The 17,669-nt window shown below is 39.4% G+C and overlaps 1 protein-coding gene across 1 annotated transcript in view; it reads right to left on the bottom strand.

Annotated features, from left to right (window-relative positions):
- Positions 1–14,405: 14,405 nt before the first annotated feature.
- LOC118394877 (solute carrier family 26 member 6-like) overlaps positions 14,406–17,669 on the bottom strand; it is a 35,921-nt gene continuing 32,657 nt past the window's right edge. The window contains exon 19 of the mRNA XM_052463953.1: positions 14,406–17,650. Coding sequence (XP_052319913.1) covers positions 17,624–17,650 — 27 coding nt within the window. The 3' untranslated portion in view covers positions 14,406–17,623. The remainder of the gene's footprint in view (positions 17,651–17,669) is intronic.

A 17,669-nucleotide genomic window follows, 5' to 3' on the forward strand; every position in this document is an offset into this window, starting at 1 on the left:
GGATGTTTTGGTCGAGCTCTCTCCAGACATCTTTTCGAGACGGACAGCTAAAGAATTTACATCGCCTCCTGATGAATTTTATCGCTTATTAACGTGTACTAATACCTAAAGTTGCATTACAAAAGTATTTTGAAGTGTTTTGTGAAAGTTTATCGTCGACTTTTTGAATTTTCAAAAAAATGACGTTACGTTATGAAACGCTATTTTTTTCCATTTATCACACAGTTTTCATAGATCGATATCTAGGCTATATATGGACCGATTTAATCGAAAAAAAGACCCAATAGTGATTATGGGACATCTAGGAGTGCCAACAAAGAAGATGGACAAAGGTAATGAATGTTTTATATTTTATTTGTGCGGTTTGTGTAGCGACGACTATGCTAATTATTTTGTTTACGTCCCCTGCGGGTCTTTTGGGGTGTTACATGCTATCAGATAATAGCTTCTCATGCTTTCGCCGAAAAGCATTTTAAAAATCTGACTTGTTGCCTGGATTCACAACGAGTGTAGCTTTAATTCAATACCCTGAATGTGTATTTTAATGAACGTTTGAGTTTTAACTAATACTATTAGCATTTAGCGTAGCGCATTTGCATTTCCAGAGCTCGAGATGGGACGCCTGCGTGTCAGGTAGGAGCAAGAGGTTAAATAAGTTGGGATTTTCATTTCTCCATATGTCAAGTTTTTTTCTCAAACATCATCTTCTTTAAAACCCCCCTAGATGCATAATTTCTAAAAGTAGCTCCCCTTTTCATATCTAATCTGTCCATTTTCACAATAATAAAATCCCCCAACACAATGCAATTTCCCACACACCATCCTTCCACTTCAATAAATAAAACATTGCGCTCTATTTCGTTATTTGGCGCATAAACTTTTATAATTCTAAAAATCATATACCTAAAATCTGAAACTAAAATCCTCCCATTGTTATCATCATGTACATGTACCACTTTGTCCACCACATCCTTCCTCAATAAAAAAGCAACCCACTAGAATTCCCCCTACCATTATTCACAAAATCCCTCTATTTTTTTGACTTTCAATACACAATCATTGTCCCAATGCGTCTCTTGTAAACACAAGATATCCACATTCTTCATTTGAACTATATTTTGAAATGTGTCCATTGTCCTTATTAAACCATTTACATTTAGGGACATTCAATAAAAAATATACCTTCATTGTCTTCTACCTGTTGTCTTGTTTTTTCCCGTTCCATAATTTTTCACGTCCCCCGCTTTCCTCTTCCTCAGGCCTCCTCTTATTCTGTCTGTATCCGAAATCAGCTCTAATTCAATCTCATCCAACCAACTCAAATTCTTCTTTCCCGTGTCTGTTGTGCTTTCTGTATCCATTTCAGTCTCCTGTATATTTGTCAGCTTCCCACTCCCCTCCGCTTCACCTCCTCCCGAGACATCCACATGGGCCGAGCCTCCGCTCAAAACCTGTGCGTCCCCAGTGCCTCCACCCAGCCCAATCCCCCCCTCCTCCTGAAAACTCCCTCTTCTCATCTCTGAATCCATGCTGCTCCCTATTTCATCCACCCTCGGCTTCTCCACCTTCTCGCTCTCCTCATCTCCGCTCTCCTCCACGTCCTCTTCTCTATAATTTTCTTCCCCAAGCGGTGATACAGCTGCTTCATCGAATAGTTCTTGACTTCTCTCCACAGCCAAAACCTCTCCACACTTGCACTCCTCTGTTCTTAACCTGCATCCTCCGCAAATTGCCCTAGCCCTCACTCCGACACATTCTCTGGAATAATGTCACTGGTTTCAGCACTTAAAACACCTGAAATCAGGGCAGTCTTTTAAAATATGTCCAGGTTGAATACACAAGCGACACACCCTGACCCTGACCTACCCTCCGCAATCACATGAGCGCTACAGCAACACCGCTTAACCAAACCAAGGTCTCTACCTGGCGTACACTTGCGTTTAAAGGGTAACTACACCCCAAAATCGAAATTCTTCATTTTTTCCCAGACCTCAAAAGTGGTTTCCTGCTAGGATTTTAAACGTTGTCGTGGACATAGAACTTCCAATCGTGTTATGTTTCTATTAATAACCTCTTGGAACTCCCTCTCCCGGATCCGGGAGAATTTTCATCAACTGATACTAATTAGCATAACGCAACGGACAAAAAATATTACTAGAAAATCACAAGTGAAATATATCGAAACACAGCTTAGCCTTTTGTTAATCACCCTGTCATCTCAGATTTAGAAATTATGCTTTACAGCCAAAGCAAGACAAGCATTTGTGTAAGTTTATCGATAGCCTAGCATAGCATTATGCCTAGCTAGCAGCAGGAAGCTTGGTCACGAAAATCAGAAAAGCATTCAAATTAAATTGTTTACCTTTGATGAGCTTCGGATGTTTTCACTCACGAGACTCCCAGTTAGACAGCAAATGTTAATTTTGTTCCATAAAGATTATTTTTATAGCCGAAATACCTCAATTTGTACTTCACGTTTGGTTGAGAAATCCACCGGAAACTGCAGTCACGACAACGCCGAAAAATATTCCAAATTAGATCCATGGCAAACGTTTTTTATAATCAATCCTCAAGGTGTTTTTATAATCAATCCTCAAGGTGTTTTTCAAATATCTATTTGATAATATATCAATCGGGACAGGTGGCTTCTTAGTAGGAAAGAGGGAAACAACGGCCACATTTGTCTTTTATGCACAAAACACTCTGAGAGACTCCAGCTGACCACTGACGCAATGTTGACGTTCAGGCTAATATTTCAAAATAAAAGCTTGAAACTATGTATTGTGACACTAAACACATTAGGGAAGCCATATGGCTTCATAAGAAATCTGGTTGATATCTCATTCACTACTCAATAGGGACGCATAGGAACGCAGAGCTTTCTAAATAAGAGTCCCTTCCTGATTGGATTTTTCACAGGCTTTCACAGACAATATTTTTACAGTTTTGGAAGCTTTGGTGTTTTCTATCCTAAGCTGTCAATTATATGCATATTCTAGCATCTTGTCCTGACAAAATAGCCCATTTACTTTGGGAACGTTATTTTTCAAAAAATGAAAATAGTGCCCCCTAGTTTATTTTGAGAGCGAAAACGGTCAACGGGGATATGTAAACGGAGAATAGGGGGAATTTTCCTTGGGGGGCGGACAATCAGGCAAAACATTGAAGGGATTTTACAGGGCCCTAATAGAGTACAGACATTGACAGTCTCCTAACCTAAAAACAAATGCTGAATGCACTGCTTAGATTTTGAGGGAAACACTAACAAACTCCAGTTAGTTCAATAAGAACACAACATTATTAAGGGTGATAAATAAAAGGCAGTTGCTCCACGCATGACACAAGAGAACCCTCTACTGGAGCAAAAAGCTTACAGCACCTGGTTTTCCCAGGCCTGACCCTGCTTAGCTTCCGAGATCAGACGAGATCGGGCGTATTAAAAAAAATATATATATATTTACAACTGACCTTGGGGCGGTAGCGTAGCTAGAGCGTTGGACTAGTAACTGGAAGGTTGCAAGTTCAAACCCCCGAGCTGACAAGGTACAAATCTGTCGTTCTGCCCCTGAACAGGCAGTTCAGGAAACACAGATCATGGCGAAGGACATGGTTACTGATGAACTTGTGAACTCTTATGAATCTGCCAGTGTACATGAGGACAGCACTATACTGTCCAAGCTGTGTAGCTGCGGTCTCCGACATCAGGCAGAGAGTTTGGCCAGGGACGGATATTGTGGATGGCAAGCGTTTCTGCAAGGTAAAGTTTACAGACACTGTGCAATCGCTGCCGAATTCTACCAAGTTTGAGGGTGGAGAATATTTTAGGGTCATACTCAGAATTCAGCCAGGACACATTATAAAGGACTGCCCTGAATTTAAATGTTACATATGTGGTAAGCAAGAACACTACGCAAGGGAATGTGCAGGTGGGAGAGAAAGGGCTTCTTGCGGAGAATGTAAGAAGAGAGCGGGGGAGTGTACCTGTGGAGATGGAGTGACTGTGGTGGGGAGCCAGGATCCTTTTGCAGGAGTAGCTGCACCACCGCCAGTAGAAGAAGAGGCCAGGGAGGAGGACGCGGAGGAGGAAGGAGAGGTGGGGAAAGGAATGCGGGAAGCATTGGAGCAGAGGCCTGACTACTTGGGAGCAGTATGGACTCTGTGATACGGAGAGAAGGCCTTCAAAGGTTGGGCTTAGTGTGAGCCCTGGTGTCTCGCAGGAACTGGGGGGAAGCTCGGCTCATGTGAGTACCTCTGCAGGCAGCGAGATGAATGGGAGCTTGATGACAGCAACTGTACAAGAGTCTGCAATCGACACAGGGAGCACACAGGACATGGCAGATGTGGACATTGAAATTATGGTTAGAACATGGGGGAGCTACAGGACGAGGAGAGCGGCTGCGTATGTGAAAGAGAAGGAGGGGAGAGGGAAAAAACATGAAACCAGGTAGATGAGAAATATACATTTTTTTTCTCTTCATTTATGCAATGATTAATTTAAAGTCTATCAATGCTAATGGTCTAAGAAATATGGAAAAATTCCACAGTGTAGTTAACATGGAGAAAACAGACATCCTGTGTATACAAGAGACCCATTGGGATAATGAATGTATGTTGGACGTTAACAAAATACGGAGTACCTAGCTTTGTAAATAAAGGAATGGGAAATTCATGTGGTGTCGCAATATTGCTGAAGAAGGATGCAGTGAATAATGTAACACAAATAAATACAACAAGGGGAGAATATTAATCATAGAATTTGAATATATGTGTATGAGATTTAGAATTATTAATATATATGCGCCCAAGAATGGAGGAATGTAATTTATGGAATTTAGACAATTGTGTGAGGGGGAATAGTATTGTGGTTGGTGCCTTTTAATGTCAAGAGAGAGATGTGAATCCTGTAGGGAAATTCTACTTAAATAGATGTCTGAGAAAGGAATTAAAGATGCATGGACAGATGAAAATCCAAATAAAGGATCATTTTTAAAAAGGTAGGTGGTGTTAGGAGAATTGAAACAAACAAGGATAGATTTGGTTCTGGTAAAATAAGGATTAATAAAATGTATGAAAGACATTAAGTATGTTTTTGCAGCTTTAATATTCTTCATGGGTTTAGATATGATGGGACAGGAGGACGAGTATGGTGCATGAATGCAAGGTATTTAGGAGAGGAGGAATGTGGAAAACAACTTAAGTTACTGGAAGATAAGTCAATGGTGGGAAAATTAGAATCTCAGTATTAGATATGCAAGGAAGAGGAGTATTATGATGAAAAGAGAAGAGAATGAAGAAATGGGAAAATGTGATAGTGAACCTAATAAGATAGAAAAAAATGAAATTGCAAGCAAAACTGAATAAATATTAAATGGAAAAGTGTAAAGGTGCAATTATCAGAAGCAAGGCACATTTTGGAGGGGGAGGAGAAATGTACTTCCTTTTTTCTTCACTATAATTTGCAAATAAAATCATTAAAAATCCTACAATGTGATTTTCTGGATTTTTTTTCTCATTTTGTCTGTCATAGTTGACGTGTACCTATGATGAAAATTACAGGCCTCTCTCATCGTTTTAAGTGGGAGAACTTGCACAATTGGTGGCTGACTAAATACTGTTTTGCCCCACTGTACTTGTATCCATATTCTCATTCACCCCTTTGTGTGTATTTGATAGTTGTTGGGGAATTGTTAGATTACTTGTTAGATATTACTGCACTGTCAGAAACTAGAACTAGCACAAGCATTTCGCTACACTCGCATTAACATCTGTATGTGACCAATACCACTTGATTTAATTTGATTTATTTGACAGCCCACTTGGAGTTTGCCATAAGGCACCTAAAGTACTCTCACCATGAGAAACAATATTTTCTGAAACCAAGATTGAAATCTTTGGCCTGAATGCCAAGTGTCACATCTGGAGGAAACCTGCAACCGATACTGACTAGTCTCCCTGCCACTGAAAAACATTCCCACAGCCTGATGCTGCCACCACCATACTTAACTATAGGGATGTTTTTCAGTGGCAGGGAGACTAGTCAGTATCGAGGAAAAGATTAATTGAGGAAAGTACAGAGAGATCCTTGATGAAAATCTGCTCCAGAGCGCTCAGGACCTCAGACTTTCCTGTCCAACAGGACAACAACCCTAAGCACACAGACAAGACAATGCAGGAGTGGCTTCTGGACCAGTCTCGAGTGACCCAGCCAGAGCCCGGATTTGAATCCGATCAAACAACTCTGGAGAGATCAGAAAATAGCTGTGCAGCGACGATCTGCATACAACCTGACAAGATTTAGAGGATCTACAGAGAAGAATGGGAGAAACTCCACAAATGCAGGTGTGCCAAGCTTGTAGCGTCACACCCAAGAAGACTCAAGGCTGTAATTGCTGCCAACGGTGCTTCAACAAAGTAATGAGTAAAGGGTCAGAATACTTATGTGATATATATTTTGCAATATTTGCTAAATATATTTAGTCATTATTGGGGATTGATGAGGAAAATAAGGCTGTAACGTAACAAAATGTGGGAAAAGTCAAGGGGTCTCAATACTTTCCAAATGCACTGTATATATAAAGTATATATATACACTTCGGACTCCAACATTGCTAAATCCTAATATTTATGTATATCTTAATTCTATTCTTTTACTTTTACTGCACTGTTCTGACAGTGCAGTAATATCTAACAATTCCACAACAACTACCTAATACACACAAATGTAAAGCGATGGAATAAGATTTGTGTGCATTGTTGTGTATTGCCAGATATTACTCCTCTTTTGGAGCTAGGAACACAAGCATTTCATTACATCCGCAATAACATCTGATAAATATGTGTATATGACCAATAAAATTCGATATTGATTTAATCCATATTGCGGAAGTTTAGTGCTATAGCGCGATTGAAATGTCAAGGTAATTTCTGATTGAGCCAGATATGCAGCATTTACCATGAATGCAGTCTCTGCGAACATTGGTTTTTAATTTAAATCCCACTATTATACTCAACTTCCACGATACAGATTGAATCGAGCCCCAAATCAGATCAAACTTTATTTAAAGTTTGATTTGACTTAGGCTTATTCTTTAACTTAGATGTTTGGTTGCAATAGAGATGTGAATTCAACCTATTACTAATGTGAAATCAACCAAAGCTTGAAACCCTAGGCCTATTTTGTCACGACTTCTGCCGAAGTCGTTGCCTCTCCTTGTTCGGGCGGTGCTCGGCATTCGACGTCACCGGTCTTCTAGCCATCATTGATCCTTTTTTCATTTTCCATTGGTTTTGTCTTGTCTTCCCACACACCTGTTTTCAATCCCATTCATTACCTGTTGTGTATTTAACCCTCTGTTTCCCCTCATGTCTTTGTCAGAGATTGTTTTATTGTCAGTGTAGTGTGATTGTTGTATAGGTGCGCGTCGGGTCCTCGTACACATGTTTGTTTATGTACAGTTAGTGTTATGGAGCATACTTGTTGGACTTTATTAAAAGACTCCAATTTACACTCCATTTGACTCTCCTGCGCCTGACTTCCCTGCCACCTATTACACCTATGCATGACATATTTTCAATTTTCTTGTTGAATCCTGGGTTGAAATGAAATGATAGCTTTTGAAGACATGGGCCTAGAAAGCATAATTGATGATATATGATTGATAAAGTATATTTTATATATCATTTGCTCGCTATAGTGAATGTCTTGAGTTCTTAATTGGAGAGACATTTATGCAAGGTTTGTCTATGTTGAAAATTGGTTACCATGACATAATCCCGTTGTTGAAATTTCACCCTCTAAATCAGTCTACATTGATGACTTTTGCAAATCCAATGTATTTTACTAAATTCCACATCACAATACGTTGACAAATTACATTGAAACAACATTGATTCAATCCGTTTGTGCCTAATGGAATGTTACTATCTTACCTGAGGGAATCTTTCACCCGTTCCTTCTGGAGAGGTCTAGTGGAGTGAGTCCCTCTGCTCCTCAACTCCCATGGCTGTCTTCCAACACTGAATGTCTGTTTATTGCTTTGTGTGTCTCTCTCTTTTCTTTCTGTCTATGTTTCTTTGTCTGTCCTTCTAGTCTGAAACAGTGTGCGGAGGAAATACCTCTCATAAAAACCTCTCACAAAGGTCTCACTGTCAAACACCCTGATAAGAGGTAAAAAAAGCTACTCAATGTTCCAAGCTAGTCTGAGTGTACTCCTGGCTGTGTCTTTGTTTGTATCTCAGTTGGACCATCCTCATATCTGAGTGCAGGACACAATCCCTGATATTATGGTTCGAACAGAGACTTAGCTGAATAGTAAGGACATTGAGATTTGTGGTTAAAATATTTTCAGGTGTGATATATTGCAAAAAGGGAAAGGAGTGGCTGTTTATGTAAAAACAACACACATGGCATCATGTTGTCTAAATATTACTGTTCCCAAGAAAATTAGCTGGTTATAGAAAAGCCAAATAAACCCAAATACATATTTATTTGTTGCTGGGATTTACCACTGTGACTACTGAGAACAGAGGATGGATAAACAACATTGCAGTTCGTTACAGTTTGGGATCTTACTTTGAGACAGGGAAATAATCCTGCAGCAACAGGAGATGTGAATTATTATGTGGATTGTAATAAATTGACATTTTCATAGGTGTTGATACATTTTTCGTAAGGGAAAATCAAGTCTGAAATTTCAAAGTGGAAATTACAAACTTCAGAAGACTTTTTCAACCTCAAATACACTACATGTTTTATGTCAGGGTAGTCAAACTAATAACGGTTAACTTCATATGGCTGCAGCAGGGGCAGTTTTGAGTAGCTTGGATGAAAAGGCGCCCATTGTAAATGGCCAGGTTCTCAGTTGCTAATATATGTATATTATTATTAGTATTGGATAGAAAACACTCTAAAGTTTCCAAAACGGTCAAAATATTGTCTGTGAGTATAACAGAACTGATATTGCAGGCGAAACCCTGAGGAATATCAAACCAGAAAGTGAATTCTATTTTGAAAACTCCATGTTCCATAGCCTCCCTTTGCTCCATTTAAAGGGATATGAACCAGATTCCATTTCCTATCGCTTCCTCAAGGTGTCAACAGTCTTCAGACATAGTTTCAGGCTTTTATTTTATAAAATAAGCCAGAACGATAACAAGTGGTCACATGAGTTTGCTTGCGCAATAGAATTTGAACAGCCATTGTTTTCCCCTCTCCTACTGTGAAAGACATTTGCGGTTGATATATTATCGATGATATATTTTAAAATCAACCTGAGGATTGATTATAAAAAACGTTTGACATGTTTCTGAACATAAAGCGACAAACAAACGGTATTTTGGATATAAAAATCATCTTTATGGAACAAACAGAACATTTGTTGTGTGAGTGAAAACATCCAAAGATCATCAAAGGTAAATTATTCATTTGATTGCTTTTCTGATTTTCGTGATCAAGCATCCTGATGCTACGTGTACTTAATGTTTTGTAGTGCAATCGATAAACTTACACAAACGCTTGGATTGCTTTCGCTGAAAGCATAATTTCAAAATCTGACACGACAGGTGGATTAACAAAAAGCTAAGCTGTGATTTCATGAATATAAATATTTTTAGTAATATTTATTGAATGCTATTCAGCAGTTGTTGATGACACTTATCCTGATAGGGGATTGCAGCCATAACAAGTTAAGTACCAACGCATATTTTCTTCTGGTTCTATTACCGAATTATGGTTCCTTTCCCTCCACTTGTTTGATGTTCCCAGACTCTACTCTAAGGCTATTCAAGAGTCCCTCTGTAGAGTCAAGAGAGAGGGAAGGGAGAAATGTATTTATAGGGGGGAGGTCATAAACCTTACCCACAGGTCAACATCTTGACAGTCCCCCCATGTTGGGTTCAGTCTTGCGATTAACCAGTTAAGCATTAGGGGGCGCTATACATTTTTTGGGATGAAAAACGTTCCCGTTTTAAACAAGATATTTTGTCATGAAAAGATGCTCGACTATGCATATAATTGACAGCTTTGGATAGAAAACACTCTGACGTTTCCAAAACTGCAAAGATATTGTCTGTGAGTGCAACAGAACTGATGTTACAGGCGAAACCCAGATATAAATCCAACCAGGAAGTGTCGCATTTTTTGAAACCGCCTCATGCCAATGATTCCTTACATGGCTGTGAATGAACTACGAATGAGCTTATGTTTTCCACGTATTCTCCAAGCTGTCTACAGCATTGTGATGTCTTTTTACGCATTTCCATTGAAGAATAGCCGTAAGGGAGCATATATAGCAAGTGGTCACATGGTGTCTCCCGCAGAAAATCTTGCGTAAAATACTGAGGTAGCCATTTTTACAATCGCTTCTTATGAGAAACCAATTGCCTCGACGGATATATTATCGAATATAGATGTTAAAAACACCTTGAGGATGGATCCTAAACAACGTTTGCCGTGTTTCTGTCGATATTATGCAGCTAATTTTGAAAAAAGTTTGGCGTTGTAGTGGTAGCATTTTCCGGTCGATTTCTCAGCCAAGCATGATGAACAAACGGGAGATAATTTCGCCTACAAAAATAATATTTTTAGAAAAAAGGAACATTTGCTATCTAACTGAGAGTCTCCTGAGTGAAAGCATCTGAAGTTCTTCAAAGGTAAATTATTTAATTTGGTTGCTTTTCTTATTTTTGTGAAAATGTTGCCTGCTGAATGCTAACGCTAAATGCTACGCTAAATGCTACGCTAGCTATCAATAGTGTTACACAAATGCTTGTTTTGCAATGGTTGAGAAGCATATTTTGAAATTCTGAGATGACAGTGTTGTTAACAAAAATCTAAGCTTGAGAGCTAGCATATTGATTTCATTTCATTTGCGATTTTCATGAATAGTTAACGTTGCGTTATGGTAATGAGCTTGAGGCTGTATTCACGATCCCGGATCCGGGATGGCTCGTCGCAACAGGTTAACCATTGGAAGAGTGCAATGGAGATTTCCTTCCCCGTGTTGCACTCTGAGTGACTCCTATGTCGCTATTATCAATAGCAATTTAACTTGTGAGGTTAATAATCCTCTTACTGAGTGTTGCTGGACTGACTGTGGTATTGGTACTCAAGGGGACCAGTTGTCCTACTGATTTATTCTGAAATGTTATCCTACAGGAATACATGATTAGAGCGTTTTACTAATTGTCTTGTAGTGGCTACTACACATGGCCGGGAATGATTATTGTTGCCATTTGTTTTGGAGGTGGACAAGTCCACTGGACTTCCTTTATGATCAGTGTGGTACACCTCAGTACTATCTTAGATGTGTTCTAAGATAATCCCTGTCTAGGGGCCTGTCTGCTCCTCACTGTTCTCAAAGGGGAGTTTACAACTAGATTTGATTTATGCTCTGGCGGCCTCGTAAGGTGTTGTCCGTAGTCCCGACCCCCACACCGGTCTCGATAAGGCTCATCATGGGTCTAGGCTACTCTTCCCCCCTTTTGTGTCTTGGGACCCCCCCCCACCAGCGGGTGGTGTTGGTATCCGAGGCACAAACGAAAAGTTTGGACCGTATGTACGAGTTGTCAGTGGCCGCGTTATTATGAGAATGGCTGTTACCTTTCAACCAAATCTCCTGGTGTTTGTGCTTCAACACCCTCAGTGGCTGTCGAGGTCTGACTGTCACCACTGCGTCCGCGTGTGGCAACCTCTTCAGTATCTGCAAACTGAGACGAGGATATCGGTCTGTGATATCACAGTGTTTCACCAGTGGGAGTCATCGGGTCAGTTGCTGGACTGATGCCATTAGTGTCATTGTAAGGGTTGACAGTCCCTCAAAAAGCGGAAGGTGTATCATCAGAAGCAGAGTATACTCTGCGCATCAATGTTTTTCTTGCTGAGACAGCCGCAGTGCTTGCGGAAGTGTCCGAAGGGCAAGAGGAGTTCATCTCAACTACCGTATTGCACGACTGCGAGGAGGAACAAAGTTGCTCATTCACAGAGACAGCTGGCTTGAAATCATGACAAGAATGGTCAATAAGATTGGCTGATGAAATGTGTCGAGATATCGTAATATCTCCTTGGATCGGATTCTGCACCAAGAGGTTTCTAAACGTCTTTTTCACACGAGGTGCTTTCGACAGATACCCCTTGTGAATGACTGCGTTGCAGCTAGCCTGTGAGCTTACCTGCTGGTTTTCCAATCCATCAATGGGAGTAACCGATCCATCAAGTCTGCTCCCAGTAGCAGGGTTACAGTTTTGAGGCTGGTAACATACACAGGGTGAACGAGCGATACGTCCTGGAAGTGTAGTTTCAGCATGACTCTCAATGTGAGAGGCGAAGTAGTCTGAGTGACCCCTCGAAGTGTAGTGTCGCATCGTTCCACTTTTAACCAACATTTAGTTGGCTTCAAAGCCCTTTTGAGATAATCGAACAATGTTTGAGAGATGAGTGATATTGTCGCACCTGAATTAATTAGCGCATGACAAGTTAAGCAGTCCTCCAGGACTGTTTCCAGGTATGGCTGTTTAGATTCGTGGTTAGTGGACATATTCCCCACAAAGTGGAGTGGTCGTTTGCAACGACGTGATGTGCTATTTCTGTTCAAGGTGGAAGCAGATGGACTTTTCCGGTTTTGAGTGGGTTTGGCTTTAACTTCTTATGGTATAGGGGACGGTTGCGTCCCACTTGGGCAAAAAACAGGGAAAATGTAGCGCAGCTAATAAATAAAAAATGACATAAAAATCAAACTTTCATTATATCACACAATTAAAGCTACACTCGTTGTGAATCCAGCCAACATGTCAGATTTTTAAAAGGCTTTTCGGCAAAAGAATAAGAAGCTATTATCTGATGATAGCACAACAGTAAACAAAGAGGGTAGCATATTTCAACCCTGCAGGCGCTACACAAAACGCAGAAATAAAATATAAAACACGCCGTATCTTTGATGAGCATCTTTTGCTGGCACTCCAATACTTCTGCCGAAGTCGTTGCCTCTCCTTGTTCGGGCGGTGCTCGGCGTTCGACGTCACCGGTCTTCTAGCCATCATTGATCCTTTTTTCATTTTCCATTGGTTTTGTCTTGTCTTCCCACACACCTGTTTTCAATCCCATTCATTACCTGTTGTGTATTTAACCCTCTGTTTCCCCTCATGTCTTTGTCAGAGATTGTTTTATTGTCAGTGTAGTGTGATTGTTGTATAGGTGCGCGTCGGGTCCTTGTACCCATGTTTGTTTGTTTATGTACATTTAGTGTTATGGAGCATACTCCGTGGACTTAATTAAAAGACTCCATTTTACACTCCATTTGACTCTCCAGCGCCTGACTTCCCTGCCACCTATTACACCTATGCATGACAAATATGTCCCGTAAACATCACAATTGGTCCTTCTGTTTGATTAATTCCGTCCATATATATCGAAAATGTCAATGTATTTGGCGCAACGTCACTACAAAATATTTCAAAAGTTGCCTATAAACTACTTTTGTATTACAACTTTAGGTAAACGTTAATGATCGATCAAATTGAAGACAGGTCTATCTGTTTTCAATGGAGGATGACAGGAAACGAACACTACTTTTCAAGTCTTGGCCAACTCTCAACAGCGTTACCCTTTTCCAGGATGGCCCTACTTCTTCATTGCACAAATGAATAACCTCAACCAAATTCCAAAGACTGTTGACATCCAGTGGAAGGGGTAGGAACTAAAAACAAGTTCCTAAGAAATATCGTTTGCCAATGAGAAATCAGTGAACAGACAGAGACACAACAAAAAAAATCTGAACGGTTAGTCCTCAGGGTTTTGCCTGCTACATAAAAACTGTTATACTCACAGACATGATTCAAACAGTTTTAGAAGCTTCAGAGTGTTTTCTATCCAAATATACTAATACTATGCATATCTTATATTCTTGGCATGAGTAGCAGGAAGTTGAAATTGGGCACGCTATTTATCCAAATTGAAAATGCTGCCCCCTATACCTTAAGAAGTGAAACAAATATATGGATTTGCAGATACACTCAAAGCTCAATCACTGACGGTTACTATCAGAGAGTCACACAAAGCCTGGTCTTAGATGGGTATGGTCTTGAACCAACATGATTATCATGATTAGTCAGGAGATATGTTTAAAGCACATAAAGATATGATCTGGGACCAGGCTAAAACATTTACACGTACATTTTAGTAATTTAGCAGACACTCATATCCAGAGCAACTGCAGGAGCAATTTGGGCAAAGCGCCTTGCTCAAGGACACAATACGTTTCACATAGTTTGCAATGTGTAACTAATGATGAAATGTGTAGGATATTATTTTGGAGAGAATAAAGAGTGCAGCTATGCTTCAGAAGTGTATTCAATCATACAAGTGCTGAATATGAAACAGATAAAAACAATAAATTACACAACAGATCTGCTCATTTTACTGACGTTTATTTAGCCATGTACTCAAACAATAATTTTTACTTTAAAGATATTGGAGTGTGTGTTCGATCAATGCTAGAAAATTACAAATCGTATTCAAAGTAGATTAATTTATATCAGGAAATGAACAATTTAGTAAAATGTTCAAAATGCACATTAACATGAATTATTCACATCCTCTTTAGGAAAATACAGAAAGATACAAAGAGATTAGCTCTATAACAGTGTTCAAACTAGGGAAGAACTATACTCAATTTGACCCTGAAATACACAATGTATAGATGTGGCTCAAGGCTACGTGATGCCAACCTGGACTGTATGATATGTTACAAATTCCAATTTGTTGTGGCAAACGTTAGCTGGATTAGGGGAAGGATGCTATGTTGTTGCAAAGTAGCTGACATGCAGTTGCAAAGTTGCTAATTAGCTAAAATGCTAAAGTTGATATGTTAGAAACACAGAGTGAATAGCTGCTATTCATACTCATTCATTGGATATTGAACTACCATGATTCTGTTTTAGGATGATTTACATAATTTTCAACATAATTATGATTACCTCATCAGCAGTGAGGCTTATGAAATTACCCATTGTATGTTTCCCCTTGGCATTGAAACCGTATAACCCTAGCTTATGAGAGACAGAGGAGTTAGCTAGAGCCAATGTTGTTAAAGCAATTAGAATTTACATGAACATTTTAGTAATTTAGCAGACAATGTTATACAGAGCAACTGACCGTTAGTGCATTCATCTTAAGATAGCTAGGTGGGACAACCACATCTCAGTGAGAGTAAGTACATTTTTCCTCAAAGTAGCTATCAGCAAAGTCAGTGCAAAAAGAGAAAAAAAGGCAAGTGTGAGTGTTTGTTCATGAAAGGCAAGGGTGTTATATTTATATATATACAGTACCAGTCTAAAGTTTGGACACTTACTCATTCATGGGTTTTAATTTATTTTTTAAAACACAACTGATTGGCTCAAATGTATGAAGAATGAAACAAATTACACAAATTAACTTTTAACAAGGCACAACTGTTTATTGAAATGCATTCTAGGTGACTACCTCATGAAGCTGGTTGAGAGAATGCCAAGAGTGTGCCATGAAGGCAAAGGGTGGCTACTTTGAAGAAATTCAAGTGTAAAATATATTTTGATTTTGAACAGTTTTTTTGGTTACTACATGATATGTTATTTAATAGTTTTTATGTCTTAACCTCTTCAACCTATGGGGGCGCTATGTCATTATTGGATAAAAAAAACGTGTCCGTTTTAAGCGCAATATTTTGTCACGAAAAGATGCTCGACTATGCATATAATTGGCAGCTTTGGAAAGAAAACACTCTGACGTTTCCAAAACGGCAAAGATATTATCTGTGAGTGCCCCCGAACTGATGCTACAGGCGAAACCAAGATGAAACTTCAAACAGGAAATGAGCAGGATTTTTGACGCTCTGTTTTTCATTGTCTCCTTATATGGCTGTGAAAGCGCCACGAATTAGCCTGCCCTTTCTATCGTTTCTCCAAGTTGTCTGCAGCATTGTGACGTATTTGTAGGCATATCATTGGAAGATTGGCCATAAGAGACTACATTTACCAGGGGTCCGCCCGGTGTCCTTTATTGAAATTGTTGCGTAATCTCCAAGCTGCTCGCATTCATCCATGTGATTGAGACAGAGAGGAGACTTCCAGGAATGATATATCATGAAGAGATATGTGAAAAACACCTTGAGGATTGATTCTAAACAACGTTTACATTTACATTTACATTTAAGTCATTTAGCAGACGCTCTTATCCAGAGCGACTTCCAAATTGGACCATGTTTCAGTCGATATTATGGAGTTAATGTGGAAGAAATGTTCTTTTTTTTTTGGTAGCCAAACATGACGCAGAAAACGGATCGATTTCTCCTGCACAAATAATCTTTCAGGAAAAACTGAACATTTGCTATCTAACTGAGAGTCTCCTCATTGAAAACATCCGAAGTTCTTCAAAGGTAAATTATTTTATTTGAATGGTTTTCTGTTTTTTTGTGAAAATGTCGCCTGCTGAATGCTAACGCTAAATGCTAACGCTAGCTATCAATACTGTTACACAAATGCATGTTTTGCTATGGTTGAGAAGCATATTTTTGAAAATCTGAGATGACAGTGTTGTTAACAAAAGGCTAAGCTTGAGAGCTAGCATATTGATTTAATTTCATTTGCGATTTTCATGAATAGTTAACGTTGTGTTACGCTAATGAGCTTGCTGATAGATTTACACAATCCTGGATACATTTTCTTTTCTTAGCTAAACTTGACGCACAAAATGGAGTGATTTCTCCTAAACAAATCATCTTTCAGGAAAAACTGAACATTTGCTATATCACTGAGTCTCCTCATTGAAAACATCAGAAGTTCTTCAAAGGTAAATTATTTTATTTGAATGGTTTTCCGGTTTTTGTGAAAATGTTGCCTGCTGAACGCTAAATGCTGTTACACAAATGCTTGTTTTGCTATGGTTGAGAAGCATATTTTTGAAAATCGGAGATGACAGTGTTGTTAACAAAAGGCTACGCTTGAGAGCTAGCATATTTATTTCATTTCATTTGCGATTTTCATGAATAGTTAACGTTGCGTTATGGTAATGAGCTTGAGGCTGTATTCACGATCCCGGATCCGGGATGGCTCGACACAATGTAGAAAATAGTAAAAATTAAGAATAAGCCTTGAATGAGTGTGTCCAAACTTTTGACTGGTACTGTGTGTATGTATATTTATGTGTGTGTGTGTGTATATATACATATATATATTTATGTGTGTATATACATATATATGTATGTGTGTGTGTTTATGTGTATATATATATGGGAGAAGGCCCCTGAGGTACAGGACAAACTACTGTCTGGGACACACTGGCCCTAGGAAGAATGGATTAAAGGGAGGGACGGGGATGGGGAGGTGAAGTGAACTGCTGACTAGACGACACATCTTAGGTGGCTGACAAATATATTGGGGAGTTTTATCGTTTTTTTTCGGGAGGTATTTTGTGTTCAGTTATTTAACATAACATGAAGGGGGAACTGCCTTGGTCCAACCGGCAAAACACACACGGTGGTGCATTCTCTTTCACAGAGAGGAAAGAGGTGAGGGGAACCAATGGGAAGCCAGGCAGATGAAGGTGGAGTGGAAGGGAGGTGGAGTGGAAGAGGAACAAAGTGACCCCTGTTGGTTACATCTTGGTAGTGCAGGTCAAGTCCTAACAGAAGAGGAGATAG

The sequence above is a fragment of the Oncorhynchus keta genome, chromosome 15 (assembly GCF_023373465.1).
Source record: "Oncorhynchus keta strain PuntledgeMale-10-30-2019 chromosome 15, Oket_V2, whole genome shotgun sequence".
NCBI classification, from domain to species: domain Eukaryota; kingdom Metazoa; phylum Chordata; class Actinopteri; order Salmoniformes; family Salmonidae; genus Oncorhynchus; species Oncorhynchus keta.